Raw genomic sequence first — 18,939 nt, 5'->3', positions numbered from 1 at the left:
TTCTCCACGTGTGTGTGTGTGTGTGTGTGTGTGTGAGCTCTGGGGACGGAGGGCTGTGAGAAACGAGGCAGAGCGCGGCGTCCGCACGATCAGGAACCCGATGAGATAAGCAAATCTTGCAAATGAAAACATAATCATTCTAGCATTTTTCTAACGCGTCAACATAAAGATTAGCGCAGCAAATCTATGAAAACAGCATTAGGCAATCTGGGGTCCCGATCGTCGGTTTGGTTCGTGAGATTGTGGTGCAAATTAAGACCGAGTACAATTGAGTTGAGTTAGCCCTCGTCTCCTTCCCGCTCTGCAACACACGCCGTAGTGCGGCCGAGCCCCCTGGGGTAGACGCTACCCCTCGCCTGCTGACTCAGCCCCCTCAGTATGGTAATGGACCTCACCTCCCTCACCCCATCTCCCCCCCCCTACATGCCCCCCCAACCCACTGTATCTCCCCATTCCTCCACCCCAGACCGCTCCAGATCTGCTGATGCGCCGCCAACTCGGTTAACCGTGCCCCTTCTCTCTTGTGACCCCTGACCCAAGGCGCTGGCCAGCAAGGGGGGGGGGCGGCGGGGGCGGTCAGAGGCACTGCTCTGATTGGTTTAGCCCTGTCTGACATTTGGGTGGAGGTTACTTTTCTGCACCATTGGGACAAATCCGCCCCCGTGGTGCTGTCATCTCCGATTGGCTTGACGTCGCGGCCCAGGGCGGGGGGGTTTGAAGGGTGTGGAGGGGGGGGGGGGGGCTACCTGAAGGTCACGACCCCGGCTGCGGACCACTACTTTACAGTTTCTCCACAAATCCCTTCGTACACATTTCGGGCCCCTCGTCATGTCCTCGCTGTAGCACAGAGACGACGGATGATATCGTAGCTGCGGCACCTTCCTGTTATCGCCGTCACTGTTTGATATGTTTTTGTTTTGTTTGTTTAGTTTGATTTTCAAGGCACGCTCAGTGATGTAACATCAATAAGCTCACCGTCCAAGGCCTTGCTTATTAAAGACGCCAGATATAAAAAAATTTGGTTAAAAAGTGTAGCTCTCTTTCTGTTCTTCGAGTGGATCGATAACACTGGCCACCACTGGTCCACTGGTTCTCCATACTGGTCCCGTTTATCTCCCTCTTCTGTTTGGCTGTGTTTCCACGTGACAGACGGCCCGACTATAAGTCTGGGATTTATTTTTCAGCCATCCCTCTGCCTGGCTGCTTGACTGAACCACTGAGTCCCTGTCGGCCGGACTAAGTGCCTTGTCCTGAATGCCCGCGAGCACGGCTACGTGACATATCTGCCTGGTTAACTGACCCAGGGTCTGTCTGATCCCCAGAAGTGGTAACGTCATTATCTTCACGACTGCGTAATGTCATTAGAAAACAGGCAGGGCCAAAATCTACCTGTATGATATGTAAATGGTACGGTATAATGGCTGTGTTCACATGCTGAGTACAGTTACAATATTTTATTATCTGCATATCATATCCTATGAAATACTGAAAATACCTTATGATATCATACGGCATCGTAACTGTACACACATGTCGAGTACAGTTTGGCTTTGCATGCAACCAAAAAACAAATACTGAGCCCGCGAGCCGATGGCGCCGAGTGCCTTGCTCAAAGGCACCTCTGCGGAACTCACCTTCCATAGGATTTTAAACAGCGGGGAGAGATGCTGCACCTACAGCAGCGAACCTCACGCTCCTGACCTTTCGGCCATCCTAGTATAATCCAACGCGCAGGAAACGACTCAGGTGGAGACGTGCCCCCTCAGCCCCCCACCCCCCCCACCCCCACCGGGCACCCTGACAACCTGGCTAGGAGGGTGGGGGGGGGGTGCGGGCGGACGGACAGGAAGCGGGACTCCGGCGGCCCTCCCTCACCTCAGTGGGGGGGTAGGAGGGCAGGGCGCTGACCTTTAGCGCCAGCTGGCCGCTCTGCCCGCGCCAATGGGCTCGTTGACCCCCTTGGCGCTCCCACCCTTACGATAAGGTCAGACACTGGGGGCGGTGGGGGTTCTGACGCCAAGGAAGATGAAACGAGGGGGGGGGGGGCGACGGGCGACAGGAGAGTACACAGAAGTCCTGGTGGGCCTCTGTGTGCGTGCCAGTCGGCACAGACTGTAGGTTCTCTGTTGTGTGCTGTGCGTGTGGTTCTCACGGCACAAGCTTGCGTGTCTGTAAAACATTATTCAGGTGTTTGCGGTAGAGGCCTAAAACAGGAGTTGTGTTGACCGAGGCCGTGGCTGGTGGGAGGTGGGGGAGGCCCAGTCTGATAAGGCCGCTGAACTCATCAGCGGGCCGATCCATGGGAACCACACCAGCCGGGCCGCTTCAGACGGCAGGCAGTCCAGGGTCAGGGGCCGCAGCGCTCCTCTCATTCCCCCACAGAGACCCCCCGACGGGGCCTGACGTGGTCCTCCCCGGCGGAGGGCAGCGAGTGAAATGCATAAGAGCACGCGGTGATGTGTTTGCGTCGTACATTGTTGATGCTGAGGGACTCGGCTGACACCCCACGCCTTCAGATGTATTTACAACCTGGAGGGAAAACGTTCTCCGCGTCCGGGCGAGCTCTCACTGACCCGGGGCCTTCTCTTCTGACTCCCTCTCCCTCGCTCCTCTCCCTTTATCCTTCCCTCTCTGTCTCTGTCCATTTATCTCTCCATCTCTCTTCCCATTTCTCTCTCCCTCTCTCCTCTCCCGTTTTCTGCCTCTTTCCATGTATCTCTCCCTCTCTCTCCTCTCTTTATCCTTCCCTCTCTCTCCTTTTTCCTCTCCCTTCATCTCTCCCTCTTTCTTCATCTCTCCCCCTCTCGTTCTCTCTTGTAAAGCCGTATTGTAATAGCAGAGGAAGACGTGTTCCAGCCACATTGTTCCTCAATCTCTCCCTCTCTCTCAATCAACATATTACCAACCTTTCTTCAGACTTTCTTCTTTATTTCTTGCTGCTTATTTTTACCCATTCCTTGCTTTGTCTCTCTCTCTCTCTCTCTCTCTCTTTCTCGCTCGCCCTCTGGCTCTTCCTCCACAAGAGCTAGGTATGTGCTTTTATTTTTCTTTCTTTCCAGCTCATACACGCACACACACAAACACAAACACACACACACACACACACACACACAAAACTAATAACATGGTGCTCACTGCAGGTATGAGGACAAATTCTTCTTGCATCACCGCCGACCAAACAACATATATAACACACTGTTAATAATGGAGTGGAGCAATGTCCGTGTTCAAACAGAACTGATGGACGCTGCTGATGTCCCAGACACGAGGACAACAGACGCACTGTACAGCACCAATGGCTCTGCTCCCTCCCCGAGAGCCAAGTTGTTTGATTCTGATGTATATGTTCACACTATAGCTGCATCGCGCCACAATGTAATGCATCAAAGGTAGGCGCTAAGTTATAAGGCCTCAGAGCACAATACGGTTTAACCCAAAGTTGTAGACCGCAACACGCAGGATAATAGACCTCCCCCCCCCCCCGCCCCCATCTTCCACTTAAACTGAATTATGATTCCACAATAAATGTCAACAAACCGATGAATGGCCTGTCTGCTGGGAAGCAGCCCCACATTTAAAATTAAGATCTCTCTCTCTCTCTCTCTCTCTCTCTCTCTCTCTCTCTCTCTCTCTCTCTCTCTCTCTCTCTCTCTCTCTCTCTCTCTCTCTCTCTCTCTCTCTCTCTCTCTCTCTCTCTCTCTCTCTCTCTCTCTCTCTCTCTCTCTCTCTCTCTCTCTCTCTCTCTCATATATATTTATATGTATATACAGTTGTCTCGGTTTCTGTCCCTGTTGGGCTGAAACCAGATAAGCCTAAACAAAAAACAGCCAGATAAGAAGCGCTGACTGGGGAATCAGCCGGGACTCTAAAAAGGCTGCCAGTGATGTGTTTGTCTTTTTAAAGTGAATGTCTGTAACCTGAGGCCTCTTTTTTTTCCGTGCGTGAGCATTCATCACTCGTACCTCTCGCAGAGCAGACTAAAACCTAAAGCGATTGCGCCGTCGCTCTGAGACTAGGCGGCCGGGGTATTCCCAGCTCTCCGGGTATCACGATGATCTGGGCTGGTAATGGCTTCTTCTGCGGCAGGAGTCGGAGGCGCGGAGACATGCGATAGCTTTGTTTACATCTCTTTTTATTGCCCAGACGGCCTGCAGAGCTCTCCCACGGTGCGCCTTGAACAGAGGAAAAGTTGACAAAGTCTCGCATGACGGGTGTGCTGTCGAACACGGTGCTTAGTGTTGCATTTTAACATTTTATTGAAAGGCGCAGTCTGTAGGATTTACTGGTATCTATGATGGACGTTGGCGGAAATGGAAAGCGAATATTCAGAAGTGGATATAAGAGGCGTTGTGTTTTGGATACCTGAGAATGAGCCCTTTTATATCTTCTTAGGGAGTGGGTCCTCTTCCACGGAGCCCACCGTCTTGCATCATGTTTCAGTAGCCCATACCGTAGCCCATACCGTAGCCCATACCGTAGCCCATACCGTAGCCCATACCGTAGCCCATACCGTAGCCCATACCGTAGCCCATACCGTAGCCCATACCGTGGCCCATACCGTGGCCCATACAGTGGCCCATACCGTAGCCCATACCGTAGCCCATACCGTAGCCCATACCGTAGCCCATACAGTAGCCCATACCGTAGCCCATACCGTAGCCATACAGTGGCCCATACAGTGGCCCATACAGTGGCCTATACAGTAGCCCATAAGGGACAAACGGCTCTAGAGAAGACACATTTTTATAAAACGCTACCATAAATGCTGATATATTTTTGAATGAACTGAATAATAATCTCCTACACGCTGTACCTTTAAGAAGATTCTCTAACTCTGAAATGTATGGAGTCAGTCTTCCCCCACCCACAAGATCGTTGATTGGGATCCACATTCCCGACTCAATATCAATTGATTTCGATAGTTCTCAACGCTTTTGTGGCAGGAACAAATGGACTCAACGATACATAATACATGAATACAAAGTGGTGCATAAAATAGCTATAAGCCGGAGTAACAGGAATCCATGGTATTGTGTGTGTGTGTGTGTGTGTGTGTGTGTGTGTGTGTGTGTGTGTGTGTGTGTGTGTGTGTGTGTGTGTGTGTGTGTGTGTGTGTGTGTGTGTGTGTGTGTGGTTATCTTCGTGCTTGTTTCATCCTACGCCCGCGTGATGAAGCACTCTGCATATAATTAGAAGATAAGTTAGCATAGGGCTCGCTCTGCTCATGCTAAACATGGCTCCGTGGCTGGTTCCTGCTCATGTTGACCCCCCATACCCAACACTCATACGAACAAAACACCTAAAAAACACCCTCCTCCTCTGTTAGAATACATTTTGAATCAGGTCCGGTCTGCCAATGTTCACCGGGAGATGGACATGATTGACGGCAGAGGAAGCAATCATTGCCAACTTTTGCAGCAAGCGAGAGTCAAATAAAACCCAGAGAAACGTCTGACAGGTCGCCGATAATCACCTGGAATAACCTGAGAGGAGTGGATCCCGGAAGAAACTCACAGAAACTCACAGGAAGCCTCCCCCCCCCATCCTGCAGGCTGGGATTACCCGCCTCAACGTTTTACCAACTGCTTACAAGATAAACGTCCGGGAATCCGCCAAACATCTTGTACTGAATGTTGACATTCCTGCTCTCCACTCTCCCGCCGCTGCAAAGCGATGTCTGCGCCCGTGGAGGCTGTGCGACGCAGATAACGCTGACGGGGCCCATAAGTCACTGGGGGGGGGTGGGAGGAGAGGGGGGGGAGGGGTTGACTCTGATGCTGACCTGATGTGTCGTGTTGGTGAAAAGGAGATGGTGATAAATGGGGCGCCTCAGGCTCTTCCACCGCGTCTCTCTGCTCTTTAATTGAAGTGCGGATCTTTTTTTTTCTTTTTTTACGACCCCTTATCTTCTTTTCTCTGCGTTCGGTCCTGAGTGTGTGCTAGACCTGTAGAGAAGCGTCTTCTACAGAGCGTGGTTTGGGAGCATCGGGGGGGAAGTGAGGTGGCGCGGCAGAAAACACCGGCGCTACCCTGCCGTGCTTATTGATTCCCTGATTACTAGCTATTGATTGTTTTTGATCAGCTCTCAGCGAAGCCCTTGGATGGCGCTAACATGTGTGCTACTCTAAACAGGAGCCGCTGAACGCAGTCATTAGCCGGCATTAGGGCACACTTCCCTGAGGATGACGCAGCTGTAAAACATGAACGCACACTTTAATATCTGCGCTTCTATTAGGCGCCAACTACTCACAACTTATAACATACCAGAACTATATTAAACCATATCTTTGAATGAATTATGTTGCTTTATTCCATCTTTCTCTTTCCAGATCCAAACTAAACTATTGCCTTCCCTCTCCCTCCCCATTCGACTCTCTCTCTCTCTCTCTCTCTCTCCCCCACCTCCCCCCCTCTCCCAGGAGCAGCCAGGGCTTCATGCACATGAAGCTGGCGCGCACCAAGGAGGGCAAGTACGTGCTGGGGCAGAACAGCTGCCCGTTCGACAGCGTGCCGGAGATCATCCACTTCTACTCCAGCCGCAAGCTGCCCATCAAGGGGGCGGAGCACATGTCCCTGCTCTACCCTGTGGCCATCAGGACACTATAGTTCCACAGGGTCGCCCCCCCGTCGCCCCCCCCCAGCTAGACGTCAACACAACAAACAGCCCCTCACCAACACCAACCCTCTCATCACCCCTGCTGAACCCACTCGGACCACTTCTCCACTTTATGGTCACCCTCCTCCTCCTCCTCCTCCTCCTCTTCGTCCTCCCCTGACACCCCCTGCTCCTTCATGTCCTCTTCGTTCTGTGATGGGTGGAGGGGGGAGTGGAGCTGGACAGAGGTGTGTGTGTGTGTGTGTGTGTGTGTGTTGGGGGGGGGGGGGGGGGGGGGGGGGCTATACAGTGACAGTGAACTCCAGAGAACTGCGTGGTGTGCAGACCCTGCGGCCCTGATTACAGCCACCTGCTCACCACGCCCCCCCCCCCCCCCCCTCCGGTTAGCTCATGCCAACTCGTCACAGAACTCGTTTTTATTTTTGTATTTTTAAGTACGTGTGTATATATATTTTTTAATTTATGACAGACCTTCCTCCCTTCATGACACCACAGTCCGACGAGTCGGATGGCCATTTCCCCCCCCCATCCCCCTGCTCTCGTATGAAACAGTTTTGTTTGTTTGTTTGTTGTACTCTCCTTAGCACTTGACACTCTCGGGGGGGATAAGCGCTCCGGCCTCTCTTCTCCACCGGGCTGCTCCTCGCAGCTCGAAAACACTTTGGTTTCTGAGAGTGCATGTAACCATTGGCTTTCTCCTTTCCTTTAAAGAATGGCTTTGTTTGATTTTCTCATTTGGCGAGGCACTCTGCTGATTCCATCAGAGCAACGCGTAGATCAATGTGAGCAGAGGGGCGGGTCTCCTGATCCTACGGCCGTGTAAAACGAGCGGAGGCGGGCGGGAGGAACGTCCTCCACACGGGGGCTCTCCTTCCTCTCGCACCGCGGCCCCCCGTGTCCTACCGCGGGCCCCTGTGTCTCGTACCGTTGCCCCAGACGCGGGCCCCATACGCGGGGTGTAGAAGCAGCTCGTGAGTGATGCGTCTCACCCACGGCGAGACGCGTGCAAACGGATGTCTCCATCCTGTCCGGCCCCGCAAGCCGTCGGGCTATCCGTCACACGAGTCGGCGTCGGCGTCGTTGCGCATGGCGACTGTAACTACGGCAACGGTTAAGCCGCCGTGTAGCGGCGCGTGATGGATGGGGTCGGCGCTGTCGACCCGGAGCCCGGAGCGAAGCCAGAGGCGGTCCAAACGGAGCGAACGACCCTTACTTTTACCTGCTTAGCGTGGCCAGCATCGGGAGAATGAAATATGCCTGCATTGTCTACCTCAGAAAATCAATTTCATTCGCCCGTCCGCAGATCAATAGGTACGATGGGATTGCGTGGTATTGATCTGCTCTCCCGTCTCCATTTTCAATTCCCTTAAAATGACATCATTGTCTTAATGTTGTTTTAGCATCGACGGCCTCTGCCATTTTATTTCTTTTTGGATTTGTACAAAATAAAAAAGATGATAAAAAGTTATTATAAACAGATTTTTTTTTTTTCAGATCAGCATTTGTATGTATAGTCACTGATATATTGTGATGTCCGTAACAAATGATTGGTTAATGCCTTATAATGCATGGGTCCAATCAGTCCGGTGGATCAGCTGATTTCCATTTCCTGCTTCTTTGGATGATTGTGCTGTGACATGTAATTTATTCTGGGGTAATTCTTCCTGATGTTGTGACTCCTCATCCTTCTTGCGCCGAATCGTGATCGTGTTTGAGTTCGGGTTCTAAGTGTCGGGATTCCCCGACAGGCCTCTTCTACTGTGGTGCTCTGCGTTTTCTTTTGGTTTGGTTTTCTTTGTTGGAGATCTGGTAACACTAGTTTGCCTCTGTGGCCTAGCTACCTTGAGAATGGAGTCATGATGTGTCCTGACCAATGAGATTGTTGCGGGACTGTTTTAGCGGAAGCCCCCCCGGACCAATCACAGCATGCTCCTGTGTCTGAGATGGACAAGCGATCACCGCCCCCATCAAGCATTAAAACCTCTCCTCCATGGACCTGTTGCGGTGTGTGTGTGTGTGTGTGTGTGTGTGTGTGTGTGTGTGTGTGTGTGTGTGTATGTGTGTGTGTCTGCTGCCCTGCCGGTACAAACCAAAGGAGGAAACCCTCTAAGTGCTTCACAGTTTATCGGCTTAATAAATAGGACCTTGATCCAGCCCAATTACTTCATTATTTATTACATTTAACATTTGCATTATTTATGAGTATTATCGATCCATTGCTGCCATGGCTAGACTAATTCTGCATGTGTTCATCTAAATGCTGCCACACAGCAAAATCTAATTTTGATCTGGAATCCATGCTGTCATTTGCAAATAACAGAAATTGCAATTGATTATATTCTGCCATTTTTCACATTGAATATCGCAAATTTAAAATTTAAAGCGAATAGGAACATGTGGTGGTTAATCTGACAGAAGTGGGCCACACAGCCAGTCCCTCACATTCAGAAATACTACAGAGAAAATCCATGTGAACATGTGTGAATGTGAGAGTGTGTGTGTCTAATCCCCAATTGAAGCTATTGCCAAAGGGGGACATTATGGTTTGTGCGTATGTCTCTAGTCTCCTTTTAAACACACAACAGTACTTTGGAAACGATGACTGGTACAAAGTGTGGCTTCAGTTTTATTCTCAATGGAAAAGAATGTGAGCAGACAGGACGGGCCGATGTCGTAAGGCTCCGGTCAGTGAGCTGAGTGCTAAAGGACTGGTTGTCTGTGGATGTTGCGAAGATGGCTTTACAGAAAGGTGTATGGACCTAGCCATTACATTACGAGGCTAGAATATGAATGTTTACTCGATGACTGAACCAACCGACCCTTTCTCCTTGTATTCTGGATGGTTCTGGAGGGATCTCGCTCTGTTTGTCTAAAGAGAGATCTAGGTTTGAGACGGAGCAAGCTAAGGCGGAGGCGTCTTAAGGGAAAGGACGGAGAGGGTAGAGGAGGTGGAGGTGGAGGGGTGGTGTGTGGGAGGGAGGTGAAGGAGGGGGGGCTCTCCTGGCGGATAATGGGCCATTGTTTCGATCAGCAAGCCCCCTTGTCATGTCCTTTTTTCATTTTGAGTCCCCTCTCCCCTGAGAAGTGTCTTAAATCGTGTGTGTGTGTGTGTGATGACTACATGCATGGAGGGATTTCAGCGTTTAACCAGCCTTTAGCCGTCATCGACCTGCTCTGTGTGTTGCTGGCCACCGCGTGTGGCAAAGTGGCATGTATGTGTGTGAGTTTGTGCGTGTACATGTTGTTGCTACGTATGTACTGTATGCACTACTAGAACATCTCTGTAGGGTTCCTCACGGCCAAATGTATATACTGAATGTATCGTACGGGGGGCATAGAGGCATCGAGGTTCCAATTAAATAAATGCATCAATAAAGTTTGGTTTACGAGTCTGATTCTTGTCTGCATTTTATTTCTTGGGTCAATTTTGCCGACGACTAAAATGTCAGTAACCTTGCATTCTCCCGGTCTTCCCCTCGAGGGTTTTTCCAGTTTCCATAGTGAACCTTGGAAATGAGTCGCAAAGCATGGCCCCATTGTCAGGAGCCCAGCGCTGGGAGTTCAGGCAATAATGATGAGAAGTGCATCAATAGCTTTCCCTTCATCCACCCGGTGGACGTCCTTGGAATATATTTAAGTATTTTATTTGTTTCTCAGCTTTTTCCCCTCCCCTGCCTCAAGGTTTTTGTGTTGCTGTGTCTGCTTCACAATATGCCAACAAAATGGGGTCCCCGCTGTGCTTAAATCATCGTCTATTTATTTGTTCATGAAGTCAATTAATTGCTCTTTTTATTGAACGATGAATACCAAAATCTTCATCTTAAAAACCGAAGTGAGTATTAATAATGTTGGTGACTACTTGTCTTTGTTTTACACACACGCACACACACACACACTTCTTACCATGATCTTACACAATAAACACAACCTGGACCCTGACTTTCGGAGCGCAGTTTACTCCTGGTGTAGCACTAGACCCTCATGGTTTTGATAATTTGGAATTCCCATCCCATGGTGCCTCAAACCACACCAAACTCCCAACCAAAAGCCATCTCTCACCGAATACCTCGTAACAAACCAACCATGCACCTCAACTAATGCATCGATGGAAACGTCTGAGAGAAAACATCGCAACTCGGGGCACCCCGGTGGCTCAACGGGTAGAGCTCGACCATGAAGGCTCAGTCCCCCCGCAGCGACCCGGGTTTGAATCCTGCCCGTGGTCATTTGCTGCTTGTCCTCCCCTCTCTCTCCCATACCTATCCGTCTGTCTCACTCTATCAAGAAGCATACAAATTCAAAAGAAAAATGTGTTGATGTGCATCTCTTTGCAATCAATCAAACCGAGCGCATTAGGCAGCCTTGCGAATGCACAGCGTCTCTCCTCTCTCTGAGCTGATGGGGTCTTCCTCCAGAGAGCCCCAGTCAAGGGCCATGCTCACCTGGGACGGCCGCAACAAAGCAGGCAGGACAAAAGAGCGCTAAAAAGGGATGAAGATAAAGAAAGCGATGAATAGACCCCCCCCCCCCCCCCCCGGCCCATCACCAAATCAATTCATATTCTGCCCGGGCAAAAAGCAATCTCCGGTAACAGAGCAGGTGTTAATAACGCAAGAGATGGCCCTTTCAGAAGACAATGCCAAAAGTGAGGGGATGGTATTGGATCAGGCGCTCCCTCCTCATGCCCCGTTCACTGGACGTGACCCCAGCGGAATTGAGTTAGCATTGTTTAGGCAGTCTGCGAGCACGTGATTAGGAAGGCTCTTTATGTCCTGTACTGTACACTACACTATACCCCGGCCTGCTTGCTAAACCTCATTTCCTGGCGCTTTTTATACGGCTTCCCCCTGTAATCAGGGGGCGGCAAACATTAAGGCCCGACAACAATGGGCTTGATGAGCTCTGCGTTGGTTTGTTCCGTGGTTGTCAAGGCAACCGTAAACACACCGACGTGGAGGGGAACAACATGTGAGGTCTTGAAGCATGGGAGTCCTGCCTTACCTGTGATGAAGGGCTGTGTGTGAGCAAGGAATCGAGTGCCCCGCAGGGCCCTGGCAGCCATTTTGTGTCTCTAGAGTGCTCTTACAAGCACAGATAGAAATTCACAAGTCATCTACACACGATCATTTTCCTCCCCCCCCCCCCCCCCCAAGCTGATCCGATGACGTCATACCACGTCGGGAGGGAAGGGGTCCAGCTACAACAGGGGCCGCACAGCAATCAGGAATTTGACTGTTGTATTGATCTGATTTTTAACAGATTCGTCTAAAAGCCATGGATTTGGCTGAGAGAAGCAGTTAACGCGTTCTAGGATTCAATCATTTCTAAATACATACATTAAATGTAGAAAATAGACAATATAGATCCCTGATTGTTTTTTCCCCATATTGGATTTTTTTTTACCAGGTTTAACCAGGTCTTTCATTAGAAAGAAAGAAATGCCTTTATTATGCTGTTGTTGAGCATGACGCCTTCCCCTTGGCACTCTGCGAATGTATTATTTTGAAATAGCCTTGCAGGCAAGCGGGGGAGGAAGTTGTCCGCAGGTGTGTGTGCGCGCGCGCGCACACACACACACACACACACACACACACACACACACACACACACACACACACACACACACACACACACACACACACACACACACAGGGGAGAGACAGACGGACACTTGAAGCGCTCTTAAGGGTTCCGCAGCGCACATCAAAGGCCAAGCCGCTGATGGAGCTGTCGCGCGCAGTAATAAAACCAGGTAATTACTGCAGATTGACAATGGAGGCCTACAGTGGTGCGAGAGAAGGAAACAAAGCTAATTGGCTTCCGCCTCCGCTATATTTGAGGCAACAACAGAGAAACAAGCTTTCTGACAGTATTGCCGATGCTGAGCATCGTATTATTGGAGGCTATGTGCAATATATCCATGCACTGCTTTTAGAATATGTTCTTACTTGAGTGTGTTTTTTGGATACTATTTAGTATAAGCACAACAGCGTGTATGGTTTAAGAGTTACATTTTTTATAAATAGCTCGCCCGGTGAAAAACAAACAAACGCATGAATAAAAAAAAGATGCAGTTGGGAATGCAAGTTCTAAAGAAATGCTGCAGTGCCATCTAGTGGACACTTCACGAACCGCACGTGGCGCAATAAAGCAACTACCATAAAACGAGGTGAGTTGTCGTCAGTTCAGATATATACGCACTCCGTTCACAAACGCACGACAAATGAGACTGAATTTTCGTACAAATCGAAAGCAAAGTTAGTTCTTTAGTTGCAGTCAGTAATTGGGCAAACTATTTTCACACTCAAAATAGCATCGTCGCCTTTATTCAGAGTCTCCAACGGCCAGTAAAAAATGAAAACACACAGTTCACTCCAGTTTAAACTCGTCCAACGAAAGCTAAGGTACGTCGAAGGACTGGGTTCCTCTGGACCCCCGTGGCCGGGCTGTTCCTCTGTAGAAGCCACTCTGTTCCCCCCGTGGGAGCGGGGGCTCACAGCCCCGAGCCGCCGGCAAAGATGAGCTCCAGCGCCCCCTGCAGGTCCCCGTCGGTGGCCTGCAGCACCCGCAGCATCAGCTCCTCGTCCTGGATGCCCATGTCCCGGAGCTGCTGGATCTGGGACTGCCAGCGGCCCTGGAACCCAAACCCCACAGTGAGTCTAGTGCTCGTTACACCAGCCAGGACCCCAAACCCACAGCGAGTCTGGACCTCGTTACACCACCCTGGACCCCAAACCCCACAGTGAGTAGTCTAGTGCTCGTTACACCACCCTGGACTGCACAGTGAGTCTGGCCCCAAAACAGGGTGGTGTAACGAGGTCTGAACCTAGTTACACCACCCTGGACCCCAGAACCACCGTCAGTCTGGACCTCGTTACACCACCCTAGACCCCAGACCCACCGTCAGTCTGGACCTTGTTACACCACCCTAGACCCCTAACCCACCGTCAGTCTGGACCTCGTTACACCACCCTAGACCCACCGTCAGTCTGGACCTCGTTACACCACCCTAGACCCCAGACCCACCGTCAGTCTGGTCCTCGTACCAACAGTGAATCTGATCCTCATTACACCACACTTTACACCACCCTTGACTCCAAACCCAGAGTGATTCCGGTGCTCGTTACACCACCCTGGACCCCACAGTGAGTCTGGTCCTCATTACACCACCCAGGGTACCGGCAAATGCCAGCATTATTCTTATAATCTTTTTGTTTGCTCATATGGGCTTTACATTCTCCTTATTTTCTGTACTGTTCTTTTGCTGTGAGCGCAGGATTCCCCATCTAGGATTAAGAAAGAACTTCTTGCCATCTGTAACACTAACTTGTGCACCAGCCAATGGTGGATGAAGACATGTACTGGACACTTGGACATTTGACCCCGATACTTCTGCACTTCGATAATGAGAATCACGGAAGCGTATGACTCGAGCATGCGCCGACAAAACATTTGAGGATCTTTGTTATAATACACGTGAAGTTGAGCATGTTCTGAAGATGCCATTCAGTCTCCATCCAGCTACAACAGCACAGCTCCACCGAGTTAACAACAGAGAAGGGCTCTGCCGAAGGAGCCCTGAAGAAGGGGAGGTTCACCTGCAGGGAGGACATGTTGCTGGCCTGCAGGGCCTGCTGCAGAGCCTGGCTGAACAGGTCGTTGCTGACCGGGGTCCCGGCCGGCATGGGGGACACGCCGCTGCTTGCGTCAGCCTGGAGGAGCGACAAGCATCGCGTCGTGACTCTCACACACGCACACACTCACACACACACAGGGAGCCGTATGCTCGAGAACTGGCGTCGCTGGACTCAAAAGGTTAAACGCTTCGGTTGCACTATATCTGATCGTCCATTTAAGGACTTCCTCCCCTTCCCCCCTGGTATTCTGGTTTTGGGCTGTGTGACTTAATAGACGCTGCTCTGTATGTGATATCTCTATACAGGCATCCATGGCTCCGGTGATCCGTCACTATAGCAGCCATCGTGTTGCCGTAACGTACGGCAAACCTTTTATCGCTGAAAAATAGGTTTCAATCTCTGCATATAAAAGGTCTTCTTCTTCAAGGAAATATTCAAGAGAATGCAGTTATCCCAAATACCTCACGGTTTCTGAACTTAATTCAGATAGTCAGTAGCGTATCGCTCAATAATGGCTGCAGCTACACCGCGAACGTCAGGCATCGAACCCGGTGCCTTTCGACCGGGAGTCGAACGCCCTCCTAGGAGGGATCCGGAGGGCCTCACCTGGCTGGTGGTGGTGGGCGTGGCGGCGCTGCTGTCGGGGGTGCTGGCCAGGGCCAGGGCGGTGGCCAGCTCGCTCTGCGTGATGGGCCGGGGCCCCGCCGCCCCGCTGTGGCTCAGAGACTGGGGCCGCCCCCCGATGGGAGCGCCCCCTCGGCTGGAGGGGCCCGCTTGGTTCCCCTGGGGGGGGGGGGGGGGGGGACACGTGTGTGTTAGAAGGGTCTGCACTGGGTGGGGGGGACACACGGGGTGGTAGAGAAGGGTCGGTAGAGGTTGTGGTTCACAATGATGTAAAGATGCATTCACTCACAGACTGGAATTCATCTTCATCGTCCGACATGCCGTCAAACATGAACCCTCCTGTGCGAAGAAAATAGTCATGATTTAGTCATTTAAAGCGGCAGTAAGTATAGATATAGATAAAGGAAGCAGGTAGAGGTTAGGAGGCTTTTTGTCTTGAGGACATCCCAAAACACTAGAAAGGGCTTTGTCTTAACACGACAATGAACTAGAATGGGCTTTGTTCTGATACACCAATAAACTAGAATGGGCTTTGAACTAACACACCAATACACTAGTAAGGGCTTTGTTCCAACACACAATTCCACTAGAAAGGGCTTTGTTCCAACAAACAAGGCAAAGGCATTAAAAAGGCTCTCTCTTGCCCACCTGGCATGTCACTGTAGGAGCTGGCCGAGACGTTGCGGGAGGAGCTGCTGCTGGCCTGGGTGGGCATGCTGCCCGCCACCGAGTGCAGAACCAGGATGATGGCGTTGACCAACGCTGGGTGGGAGCTGATTAACCTGATTGAGTCATAACAGAGGACGGGTCACATGACTGGAGCAACACTGCACATTGTGGGGCAGCATGTCACTCAGGAGGTAGAGCGAGTGTCGAGGTGTCCCTGAGCAAGGCACCCCACCCTAACTGCTCCCGACGAGCTGGCTGTTGCCTTGCATGGTTGACATCGCCGTCGGTGGGTAAATGTGTGCATGAATGGGTAAACGTTAGGTAATATTGAACAGCGCTTTGAGTGGCCGCTGGTTAGAAAAGCGCTACATAAACGCAGTCAATTTACCATTTCACATAGTAACTTTGTTGGCCTGTAAAGGCCAGAGTAAGCTCTCCAGTAAGTATAATGAGGTGGCTGGTTTGGTCGTTTGGCCCTATAGGTCATATTTATAATCGGCCTATTTATTACAATTTTATGAATGATCTAAAAAGCGAGCACTTGCAGATATGCGTGTTTACCTGTGAGGAGAGTCTGCAGGAGTACGCTATTACCACTTGACTCAGGGCCCACTTAAATAACACCAGTACTCACATGTCCAGCATGCTGGGGTCGGCGAACTGAACGAAGAGATCCTTGTCTTGCAGAACCCCTGCGAAAACACGCGCCAGACATGTGATGAAACAAAGGACTTGATTCTAGCATTGTGAGAGAAACCCCATCTCATGACGTTCCAAAGGCCAAGCAGGAACCACGTGCTCTTACCCAGAGCCACCGCATCCGACTTAAGGCCCGGGGTGGCCACGATGATCTGGTCCAGAGACTCCTTATTGGTCAGCATTTTAGTCACCTGGGAAGGGGGAACACGATTTACCTATGCTTGTTTCTTACTGCGGGCAGATTGCTGCATTCTGCTTCTTCACAATACAAATAATACAGCACAACATGGTCAATATTGGTTTGCTGCTAAGTGGGTTATAAAAACAACACGCAAACAACTCTATCTAGTGTTTGATCTGTAACTAGATGTAACTAGGTCAAATCACACAGTATTGTGGGAGTACCTTAACCAAGCCTTGAATAATAGTGCAGAGTACTATACTCGCAGTCACAATAATGCATATCCATGATGGTACTCACAGAGTCTCTGTAGGCCGTGTTGACAGAGTGCAGAGCCGCGTGGAAGACTCTGAACTCTCTCGCTGCCGTGGCCCGGTTCACAGGCTCTGAGGGCAATCAGGAGACACGTTTAGAGTAACACTGCCCTGCACACTGCAAACTATATGCAACATCTCAAGCGACATACCTGGGTTACAGTCAGTCTCTGGCCAAGTCTTTTTGAGAATGTGAAGGGTCGACTTTGGTTGAATTCCATAAGCGTCCAACGTTAGGTCGTCTTTCAGTTTGCGACCACAGTGGACAAGCTCTAGGAAACCACAAGGTAAAACAAGCTAATTTAGCAGGTAAAGCTAACTGCAGGACATAACAACATATGGCAACATACAGCTCAACTGCATGGTAATGCTGGCGTTAACAAACCTTTCGAATTTAGATAATCAACTGTTTTAAGGGCAGGTGATGATTACAATTTTCATTTAAATTGAATTTTATTTATTTTGTATAGCCCTTAATCACAGGTACAGTCTCAAAGAGTTGAACAGACCATGTATTAATGACAACGACAGGAATTAATGAAACAACCAAACAACACTAGATGCTGCAGGTTAGAAAGACCAGCATCGTTTGTGTAGGTCTACTACCTACACGAGTATTAGCTCTACTGGGCGGGTTGTTGAACTGACCTATCAGGTCGGGGTCGTTGACGGAGTCCGGGAGCTGGGCGGCCACCAGCTGCTTCAGGGTGGCGACCCGGTACTCCCCGGGGGGCACGTCCCCGGGCATCATCTCGGGGAAGTGGAAGGTGGATTTGGGCTGATCCACCACCTTCAGCGACAGCTGCCAGTCCACTGAAGTCATCTCCACCTGGGTGGCGACACGGAGGGACCGTGGTCAAAAAACCGACCAGTGTTAAGCAGCTATAGAGTCGGGGACCCCCGATCGCCGGTTCAGGGGGAGGGGGCTTCATCTTGCCCCGTTTAGGAAGTACTCCATACTAGAACAATCTGTTATGCCACCGACATGATGGTGTACATGAATATATATATATATATCAAACAGTGATGTTACAACATGTGTCTGTTATTATGTATATTAAACAGTACATTGTTTGTGTTATTGCTATTAGATGTGTGCTCTTTTATTTTTTTAAATAATGGCTGGTTGGCTGGATGGTACACAACACGAACCGCTAAATAACACCACCCCACTCACCAAAACATGCAGACGCCAACAATACTAGGGAGTTATAGCGAGGTTGTATCGCTACTCACCAGTGTTGTGTTGACGTCGTTCATTTCTGGGTTTATCACGTGGTCCAAAGCACCGAGACACGTGATCAGCTCAGCCAAAACCGATCATGTTTATTCGCTAATTTCTTATTTTCATGTTACATTTTTTTTTATATTACAGACAATTAAGCCAAATCAGAAAATACATTACGATAAATAAATACGTACAACGATTTATAAATACGTTCAACGTTCACACAGACCCCGACCCACACAAACAAACACATACTCACCAAATCATAATGTTAAACTCTTTAAATTAAGATATATGGAAATTAATCATCACATAAAGAACAACCACAGTTACGTCCCTGGTTGAAGAACGAATTAAAACCTGTTGGATAACACTGATTTTAAATTAGGCCTATATGAATGAACCATATGCATCTTAATGCATGAGGCGACTGAAAAAAACACACACACATGCAAACATTCAGCAAACAAACACACAGACATACATGCACACGCACAGAAGATATGATTTTAGCAGACGCGACATAAATGGTTAATTGCGGGGTCGGGCTGGTGGACCCCCGCCCCTCCTCATGACATCACCGCTGGACAAAGCGGCAAGGAGTGGTTTCACAGGGACGATCCAAAACCAAACGATAGGAAATAAAGAGTGGTACATTGGGGCAGATAAGTAGACAACCGGAGTAGTTGCACACTTTAGATCCCATTTTGGATATCCCGGCTGTTGGCTTCGGTCAGAGAAGTGTTGAGAGTGACACGTTGCTGGGAATGAACTGTTCCCCAAAATAAGATCAACCGCAAGTATCACTGCCGCTGGATGGTTGCTGATCCAAAACTTTTGCTCCTCTATCATGGTAAGCTTGATATATTACACTTAACTCTGAGCACGAGTATATTAAATGCGATGATCAAATCTGTATTTCCCCAGTAACAGTATAGCAAACATAAACAGGGATTTCCCAGACTGGCAAC

At 49.9% G+C, this 18,939-nt stretch overlaps 3 protein-coding genes across 14 annotated transcripts in view; 2 read left to right on the top strand and 1 right to left on the bottom strand.

Annotated features, from left to right (window-relative positions):
• The window catches only part of shf (Src homology 2 domain containing F), an 80,301-nt gene extending 73,448 nt beyond the window's left edge, over window positions 1-6,853 (top strand). For 2 of the 9 annotated variants that reach the window (XM_030376507.1, XM_030376506.1), the window contains exons 7-8: window positions 3,024-3,029; window positions 6,420-6,853. In XM_030376507.1, coding sequence (XP_030232367.1) covers window positions 3,024-3,029; window positions 6,420-6,606 — 193 coding nt within the window. In that variant the 3' untranslated portion in view covers window positions 6,607-6,853. The remainder of the gene's footprint in view (window positions 1-3,023; window positions 3,030-6,419) is intronic. The other 7 variants (XM_030376504.1, XM_030376503.1, XM_030376508.1 and 4 more) reach the window with 5 other exon arrangements.
• Window positions 6,854-12,911: 6,058 nt separating this feature from the next.
• On the bottom strand, window positions 12,912-18,077 carry LOC115558416 (ubiquitin-like protein 7). Of its 2 annotated transcripts, none has more exons than XM_030376516.1 (11): window positions 17,977-18,077; window positions 17,389-17,569; window positions 16,893-17,012; window positions 16,727-16,812; window positions 16,352-16,436; window positions 16,181-16,238; window positions 15,526-15,659; window positions 15,167-15,216; window positions 14,860-15,036; window positions 14,215-14,328; window positions 12,912-13,250 (listed from the first exon to the last, which is right to left on the bottom strand). In XM_030376516.1, exons 1-11 carry the CDS (start codon window positions 17,998-18,000, stop codon window positions 13,110-13,112), a joined length of 1,170 nt encoding a protein of 389 aa, XP_030232376.1. In that variant the 5' UTR covers window positions 18,001-18,077; the 3' UTR covers window positions 12,912-13,109. The 2 variants fall into 2 exon arrangements, with proteins under 2 accessions (XP_030232376.1, XP_030232377.1); XM_030376517.1 differs by having other exon boundaries at window positions 17,918-18,031.
• Window positions 18,078-18,514: 437 nt separating this feature from the next.
• Window positions 18,515-18,939, top strand: part of cd276 (CD276 molecule) — a 65,900-nt gene continuing 65,475 nt past the window's right edge. For all 3 annotated transcript variants that reach the window (XM_030376521.1, XM_030376522.1, XM_030376523.1), the window contains exon 1: window positions 18,515-18,821. In XM_030376521.1, the coding sequence (XP_030232381.1) occupies window positions 18,785-18,821 (37 nt within the window). In that variant the 5' untranslated portion in view covers window positions 18,515-18,784. The remainder of the gene's footprint in view (window positions 18,822-18,939) is intronic.

Source organism: Gadus morhua, chromosome 14, assembly GCF_902167405.1.
Source record: "Gadus morhua chromosome 14, gadMor3.0, whole genome shotgun sequence".
Lineage (NCBI taxonomy): Eukaryota > Metazoa > Chordata > Actinopteri > Gadiformes > Gadidae > Gadus > Gadus morhua.
Note: the sequence above shows the minus strand (reverse complement) of the source record. Positions and strands in the feature narration are given on the sequence as shown.

Excerpts from the sequence above, each read along its gene's own strand:
- LOC115558416 (XM_030376516.1), bottom strand. The coding sequence starts at position 18,000 with ATGAACGACGTCAACACAACACTG. Across the intron at positions 17,570-17,976 it reads ACGACGTCAACACAACACTG|GTGGAGATGACTTCAGTGGA; the intron begins GTGAGTAGCGAT and ends GTCGCCACCCAG. Across the intron at positions 13,251-14,214 it reads GCAACATGTCCTCCCTGCAG|GGCCGCTGGCAGTCCCAGAT; the intron begins GTGAACCTCCCC and ends TTTGGGTTCCAG.